The 8,528-nt window shown below is 56.2% G+C and overlaps 1 protein-coding gene across 1 annotated transcript; it reads left to right on the top strand.

The window, feature by feature from the left end:
- Nucleotides 1-1,887: 1,887 nt before the first annotated feature.
- On the top strand, nucleotides 1,888-3,217 carry LOC120657098 (dof zinc finger protein 4-like). The gene has a single exon (XM_039935349.1). The coding sequence runs from the start codon at nucleotides 2,055-2,057 to the stop codon at nucleotides 2,901-2,903; it is 849 nt and encodes a 282-aa protein (XP_039791283.1). The 5' UTR covers nucleotides 1,888-2,054; the 3' UTR covers nucleotides 2,904-3,217.
- The last annotated feature ends 5,311 nt before the right edge of the window (nucleotides 3,218-8,528 follow it).

Here is an 8,528-nt window from a genome sequence, read left to right as displayed (position 1 = left end):
AGCGGGTGACCGCGGCCGGCCCGCGTCCTCGTCGCGGTCGCCTCGATCGCTTCCGGGGCGCGCGCGCGCGGGGTGCTACACGGCCGGCGTGGCGTCGACGCGCGCTCTCGCGACCCTGACGGCGACTCGGTCTCGGGCGACGACTGTTCGGCGGGCCAATGGGCCACGGACACCGCTTGCTCTTCCTGTTGCCGCACCCTGCGGACAACATCGATCTCGCCACTTCTTGGGTTCTCTCTCTTCTCGCGAACCCTGCTGATCCCCGCCGGCCTGCCGGTGCCCTCACCGGTTGGGTAGCTCGGGACGCCGATCCACGCAGTACACTTGAGGCTACAGACACATGCAGAAGCTAGCATGCCGTGGCTGGCACATCGATCTCCCGGCCAGGTCGATTCAGATTCGTCCGTTAAGAATGTCCTGCCAGCGTACGGTGACAGCCGGCGTTCCGAAACGGAAGCCCGAGCGGTTGGTTCGACGTGCCCATCTCGAAAGAAAAGCCTGGAACGTCAACCGGAAACGAGAGGCGCCGCTTCGTCCACGCCGCGCGCCTTGCCCCTTCCGGCCAGCGTGTCGAACCAATACCTGCGAGCCCTCGTGGACTCATCCCCAGGGTTCACCTTACCGACGGTAAAGCGATTTTCGCCAACTAGCGGTATCGGTAAACCGGCGGTAAATCGCCGAAAACCGTTAGAAACCGTTCGAAATGACAATTCAAATTCAAAAAACCGGTAACCGTTGTTTACCGACCGGTAATCGATGTTTACCGACCGGTAACCGTCGTTTTTAACCGGTAAACACCGTATGACTTTGGAAAATTAAAAATTTTGGCAGCATTTCACCGTAATTTTGTAAAATCATTACTGATGGTATATATCAAACAATTATATAACATTTACACATACATAGAATAGAAGTTCATATCCATAAAAATAGAAATTCACATCCATAGTCCATATAGATCATCACAACAATAGTCCATGCAAATCATCATAACCATAGTCCTCACAAACCATCATCGTCAATATATATAATACATAGTAGTGGTTTCCGGTCCAAATGAACAAATGAAAATATATGTACATATTTGAAATATGAACACACATATATACATATAGCTAAAATGAACAAATTAACATCCAACTACCATGAACAAATGGATCCATATAGCTAATATGAACACATGTTTTTGAATATAGCTACACAACAAACATCTAAAAATCAATGTAAAATCAAGAAATACTCACAATGCAGTGGTTTCCGGTCCAAACGCGCCGATTTCCGCTCAGAAAACGCCGAATACCGCTCGGGATTAGAGGATACCGCTCGGGATTACCGGTCCGAAAGTTTTTTTATTTTTTTGAGTGCCCAAACAGTCAAATATTTGAACATGTTCTGTATTAGAATGATGTATGTCATCTCTACTTTTTTACCATATTTTTTCCTTTTTTATTTCAAATATTTTTGAAAATTTTAAATTCGGGCGAAATTTTTCGAAATTTACCGCCGGTATGGGTTGCCGCCTAGTAGCGGTATCGGTAAAAATCGGCGGTAACCGATCGGTAAGGAAAACACTGCTCATCCCCCGCCGCGCGCGCGCACATTGACACTGTGATCGCAGATCACAAAGCGCTCTGTCCCGGATCAAAGGATGCAGATTAGGAGACGAATAACCTAATGGAAAAACAGCACGCACGATGCTGCTGCTAATGATCCCAGCACTAATCCAGTGGCATCATATCGTAGCTGATCAGTGCATGCAGGAGAGCTTGATATTCTGTGAGCAACAGTGGGGCCAATTTGGTCATAAAGAAATTCAGGGGCAATTTCGTAACGTGGTGCAGGACGGCAGACAGGACGAGGGTGAAGGGTGTAGATATTTACCCGCGACCCGTGTGTGATGCAGAGGCGATGCCGAGCGGGTGGAGCTCTTGCCGCGCTCCCGCGTCCTCGGCAAACGCACACCCACTAAGCTTGAGGGCTGAAGCTGAGCCAGGGCGGATATCCTAGCTAGCACGTCGTCGCAGAGACCAACACAACACCCGCTTGCCGCCAGCATGCAGGAGTTCCAGTCCATCCCGGGCCTGGCGGGGCGGCTGTTCGGCGGGGCCGCGGCGGCGGACCTCCGGCGCGCGCAGGCGCAGCAGGGCCCCGGGGCGCGGTGCGGCGGCGGGGTGTCGCCGGCGGCCGAGGCGGTCAAGTGCCCGCGGTGCGAGTCCACCAACACCAAGTTCTGCTACTACAACAACTACAACCTGTCGCAGCCGCGCCACTTCTGCAAGAGCTGCCGCCGGTACTGGACCAAGGGCGGCGTCCTCCGCAACGTCCCCGTCGGCGGCGGCTGCCGCAAGGCCAAGCGCTCGTCGTCGTCGTCGTCCTCGTCCGCCTCCTCCAGGCCGTCCACCCCCACGTCGGCCGCGGACGCCAAGAACCCGCGCCGCGCCTCGGCGTCCTCGCCGCGCTCCAACAGCGGCAGCGGCAGCGCCAGCCCCACGGCCGCCGCGACGCCGGCCCCGACACCGACCCCGACCACGCCGTCGTCCAACAACGCCGCCTCCCTCACGAGCCACCACGCGAACCCCTTCTCGACGGTCGACGTGGCGCCGCCGGCGCCGATATTCGCCGACCAGGCTGCCGCGCTGGCGTCCCTCTTCGCGCCGCCCCCGCTCCCGGTGTTCACCTTCGCGGCGCAGCCCAAGGAGGAATCGGCGGCCGCCTCGGCGATGCAGCTAGCGGGACAGGCGGCGCCGTCGGAGGCGCCCTCCTTGGCCGCCGCCGACATGGGGGCGTTCGCGTCCCTGGACGCGTCCGGGATGTTCGACCTCGGCGACGCGTCGGCGGCGGCGTACTGGAGCGCCGGGAGCTGCTGGACGGACGTCCAGGACCCGTCCATGTACCTACCCTAGCTTGCCGGTCTAGCTAGTTATTACCTACCGCGATCCCCTAGATTAAGCCGTGGTGAATTGTTTCCTTCCTAACGACGACACGGCCATCCGCAAGTTGCGTCTAGCTACTACCCCATCTCCATGCTCCACTGCCTCTCCCTCCCGCCCTCTCTCGCTGTAACTTTCTTCTTCCTCCTCGTCTTCCTTGATTTGGCTGCACAGGCCGCGTGTAAGAAAGCTAACCTCTGCGTGTGTCGTGTCCTCACTCCCCGAGTGGATCATTGTCGTCGCTGCTGCAATGGAATTAATCGCAATATTAATTTCTTTTTTTCTCACTCCTTAAACGTTAATAAACCATACTAGTACGTACTCCTCTGTTCTCCTCGATGAATCATGAATGCATGCATGTTTCGGCAAGATCGACAAGTGCTGGAGGAAGATGGGTCAAAGCCGTTGGCCTGTCTATCAGCAGCGGAGGCCAGGGAAGGGAGGATGATCGACCAGTGGTGCGCGCGTGTCCTTGTGGTTAGCGGTTGGTTTGTTAATTTCGGGTGCCCCCCCCCCCCCCCCCCCCCCCCCCCCCCCCGGCACGCCTCTCGCTCTCCGGGGAGTTCGTGCTGACGGCGACGCCACTTGCTAGCTGGCCGCCTGGCCGGCCCGTTACGTACATTTGCTTCTCTGTATTGCTATTGTTTGGACTTGATATTATCCAAATCAGGATATTTATTACAATTCTACAGGTTATCCTAAAACAATAACTCCATCGATCTTTCAAAAATTGAAATGAATAACTCTGCACATATCCTGATAATTATCGTGGTGTGCAAACCCACAGCCGGGTGGCGTAATGTACCCGCCTAAACCCAGAGGGTGAGTACTCGGGGGTTAGCTAGGACTAACCCAATCTCAGAGGAAGAACGCGATGAACGCAGCAGGTTTAGAGTGGTTCGGACCGCCGGAGCGTAATACTCTGCTTCCACTGTGTGTTGTATTGCTTGCGTTCTCAAGAGGTTGAGAGTCTTGGCGTGTCTAGTACTGAGTCCAGAGTGAGTCTGAGAATCTGTGTCTGTGTGCAGCGAGCGTCTCCCTTTTATATCTCAAGGGAGGCGCGTACATGGCCGTTGTGTCCCCGACAGGTGGGCCCAACGGTGTAGTCTAAAATAACATACTGTTCAGCCTTTATGGCATTGCAGGCGACTGAGATCTTATTCCTGTATTTCCTTGCTCTGTCCATGGGAATCTTCCGTCCGGCATAGCCATGCCCTGTCCTGTCGAAACGGCGCCAGGGTGTAGCTTGCGGCGTTGCCTGTAGCGTAGCTGAACGGGCCCTGTAGCTTGCGGCGTAGGCGGTATGATGAAGAAGTGTCGTGCCATCGTATCCATTTAATGCGGCAGACGGGCTCTGCGCGGATGCGGCGCATGCGGCCGCACTGTGTATCTCGGTAATATGCGGTCTACAGTGAGGCCTGACAAAGGCTGCCCGGCGTGCCGAGGCGGCAGAGCGCGCCTCAAACACCCGCATTGAATGCGGTGGGTGGGCGAGTCTTCCAGCGGAAGACTCGCGCCCGCGTCTGTGGGACACGTGGCGCCCCCGGACCCCGCCCCGGCGGTATGCTGGTTCTACGCGCGTGGGAGGTCCGGACGGACGCGGGGAGGTCCCGGGGGGTCCGGGCCCTTGGCTGCTGGCTCGGAGCTTCCCCTCCTCAGGGACACGAGGCGTCACCGGACCCGTCCCAGAGCGGGGAGCGGGTCCGAGGCCGTTGGCCCGATGAGGTAAGAGCCTGACCTGTGGGGCCCGGCTGCTCCGCCCCTTATGACGTAGTTACAGATGACTACGCGAGTCCTGCCTTGCTGCAGTACGAGTGGGTATCCCTGCTACAGAGTACCGACAGTGGCCACCGGGCCCATCTCAGGAGAGGTGACGAACCCGCAGGTAGGGCCACTACTGTGATTTGGCTATGCATAACTTGAAGCCTCTAGCGTTAGACTATGCATACTGCAGGAGTCTTGTCCGGCTTTGACCATCCATCGGGTTTTTCGCTGCCTCATCACATCGCAACGGCTTACTGACTCGTGGCCCCCACGCACAGTGGTACACCTAGTCACGCGAGCGACGCTCGGCATTATTGCAGCCGGAGTAAATGGGATATTTACCACCAGCGCAGTTCCCGAAAAGCCTGGTAATGCCAGCGCTTTATGCGCGTACGTCAGCTCAGCTTCCGCCTCACTTCGCGCGCGGGCGACGGTTCAGATCCCGTATTTTCACACCTTTGTTTGTTACCTGCCCTCCCTGACAGGCGGGCCTGGGCCCCTGGGAGACAGGCTCAGTTGTTTTGAGTCTGTCTATCACCGAGACTGGACCTCGATCTGCATGAATCCTTAAAGCGGATGTCGGGACCCCCTGGTAGGTAGGCTCAATGGTTTGAGGCTAGCTACCACTAGTCAAGGCCTAACCTGCATACCACTCAAAGTCAAATCTTAGTAGCAGGCCAGCGGGACTTATTCTGGACCGGCCCCCAAGATAGTACGAGGTCCGGGGCTCCAAATTCGCAGGTCCAGGCAGCTCAATGCTTGCTACAGAGTGGTGGAGTGTGTAGGCTTAGGGTACGGAACCAGGCAAATCGCTACACAGAGCTCCAGGCCACTCCAGGAAACAAACACGACTTTACCGGACCTGACTCCGACGTTCTGGACCCCTTCCTAGTAGTGGGCGAGACCATTCTGTCGTACTCGATCCTTTGAGATATGGAGCGGAATCTGCCGCGTAGGACTTAGGAAGCCGACCCTTGAGCTAGAACGAGGTCCGGGCCCCCAATTACCCAGCTCCGGGTACTAGAGCACTCATTACAAGGTGGTGGAGCGTGTAGGCTTTGGGTACGGAACCGGATAAGCGGCTACACGAGACTCCGGACCACCCCAGGAAACAAGCACCCCCTCTCCAGAGCAGGTCCTTAGGGGTCCAGACCCCTCTCCTAGCAGCAAGGTGGTCCGGACCTGTACGGCAGTCCGGCAACTCAATACAGATCTTAGCTGTAGCGATAAGAGTGGAAGTCCGCGCGGGGTTAGAAAGGTAAAAACTCGATAATCGAAATGCGAAATAAGATTTTGACACAAAGACAGAACTGGGGGCAAATCTTTCCTTTGCAACTTGATATACATGGCTTGCGCGTTGGATGCCAGAGGCCGGGTTTATGAGGACGGACCTCTACCGCTCTGGGCCGTGCGTTATGCTAGCTGATGGTGCGATGGATGTCAGAGGTCGGGTTTACGAGGACGGACCCCCACCGCTCTGGGCCGCACGCTAATTCTATCTTATTGCAAAGGAAAAAATCATTTTCCTGCTCTGTCTAAGTGTAAAACTTACGCAGATGCTCTATGTTCCATAGGTTGGGTAGCGGCACCCCATCTTCTGTAGCAAGGCGAACGCATCCGGGCCGGCATACTTCTGTAACCTTGAAGGGACCATCCCAGCTAGGGCAGAGTTTGTGGAGCCCCGCTCGGTTCAGGATCCGCCTTAGGACGAGGTCGCCAGCCTGGAGCTCCCTACTGTGCACGAACCGTTGATGATAGCGCCTGAGCGCCTGGTTGTAGCGTGCATTTCGGATTGCTGCTAGCCACCTTTGTTCGTCAACGAAGTCTACATCGTCACGCCACAGTTGTTCCTGCATGGACTCGTCAAAAGCCAGGACCCGTGGTGAGCCCAGGTGAATTTCTGGGGGAAGGCATGCTTCAGCCCCGTAGACCAGGAAGAATGGGGTCTCCCCGGTGGCTCGGCTGGGTGTGGTCCGGTTGCCCCATAGTACGCACGGAAGCTCATCAACCCATTTGACACCATGTTTCTTCAAGCAGTTGTATGTGCGGGTCTTGAGTCCCCTGAGGATCTCTGCATTCGCTCTCTCGACCTGTCCATTGCTGCGGGGATGTGTCATGGACGCAAAGCATAGCTGGATGCCGATGTCCTCGCAGTACTCTTGGAAGAGTCTGCTTTTGAATTGGGTCCCGTTGTCCGCGATGATGCGGTTTGGGACGCCAAATCTGCACACAATGGACTTGAGGAATGCGACTGCTGATTTTTTAGTGATGTTCACCACAGGGGTAACCTCCGGCCATTTTGTGAATTTGTCAATGGCGACGTAAAGGAACCGGTACCCGCCGACGGCCCGGGGGAATGGCCCTAGGATATCCACGCCCCATACGGCGAATGGCCATGAGGGCGGGATCATTTGCAGAGCTTGAGCCGGTGTGTGTATTTACTTTGCATGGAACTGGCATGCTTTGCAGGACCTTACCAGCTCAGCCGCATCCTGGAGTGCTGTCGGCCAGTAGAAGCCATGCCGAAAGGCTTTACCAACAAGCGTGCGAGATGAGGAATGACTTCCACACTCGCCTCCATGGATCTCCGCGAGCAACTCGCGGCCCTCTCCCTGGGAAATGCACCGCATGAGGATACCATTGGCGCCACGGCGGTAGAGATCCCCTTCTACCACCGCGTAGCGTTTAGCCAAACATACTATGCGCTCAGCAGACGCATCGTCATCAGGGAGGATATTGTCTTTCAGGTAGTCCCGGATCTTGGAGATCCATGCATCGGGAGCTCCCTGAGCAGGTGGGAGTGGCTATATGAGGTCTCCAAGATCCTCAGTATAGCACACAACCCAGGGCGGGCACCACAGGTGGAATGCCGCCGGGACCGCTAGCTTCGAGGTGCTAGCTTGATCCCCTTCATCCAGATCGGCAGGCTGGGCGGTAGGTCTCAGGAAACGTCTTTCGAAGACGCCCTCGGGCACAGATGCCCAGGTAGATGCTCTCACGGAGAGATCATCTGCTGCTGAGTTGAATTCACGGGGAACATGTTGCAGTTCCAAGGCGTCGAAGTCCTTCTCGAGCTTCCTCACGTGAATGAGGTATGCCACGAGCTGTGGATTGTTGCAGCTGCAATCCCCCCAGACCTACTTGATGATTAACTGAGAATCTCCTTTCACCAGGAGCTGCCGGACCCCCAGAGACAGGTCTTGTGTCAGGCCAAAGATCAGAGCTTCGTACTCTGCCATGTTGTTGGTGGCCTTGAATTCAAGGTGCACCATGTACTTCAGCTGATCCCCATTTGGGTCGATGAGGACCACACCAGCTCCAGCCCATTGCTTGCAGACGGACCCGTCGAAGAAGAGTGTCCAGTGGGGCTCGGTGAAGACTGGTGTCCTGACTTCTGGCTTTGGGGGTCCGGCGTTGAGGTCCGGACCCCCAGAATTGCTTGGGGAAGGAGTCCATTCTGCTATGAAATCAGCCAGGATCTGGCTTTTGACTGCATGGCGGGGCTGGAAGTCCAGCTGGAACTCAGCCAACTCTGCTGCCCACTTGGCGATATTGCCCGTGACGTTGGAGTTGCGCAAGATCGCTCTTAGGGGGTAAGAGGTCACTACCACAACTCTGTGTGCCAGAAAATAGTGGCGCAGTTTCCTAGACGCAATAAGTATGGCATAGATAAGCTTATGCGTCTCAAGATACCTGGCCTTAGCCTCATGGAGGACTTCGCTGATGTAGTAGACTGGCTTCTGGATGGTCCGGACCCTGGCCACCGGGTCCGGCTCGCCCTTATCCACCATGTCAGGTTCTTGGGCCCCCAGCAGTTCTGGGTTCCCACTGAGA

The sequence above is a fragment of the Panicum virgatum genome, chromosome 1N (assembly GCF_016808335.1).
Source record: "Panicum virgatum strain AP13 chromosome 1N, P.virgatum_v5, whole genome shotgun sequence".
NCBI classification, from domain to species: Eukaryota; Viridiplantae; Streptophyta; class Magnoliopsida; order Poales; family Poaceae; genus Panicum; species Panicum virgatum.
Note: the sequence above shows the minus strand (reverse complement) of the source record. Positions and strands in the feature narration are given on the sequence as shown.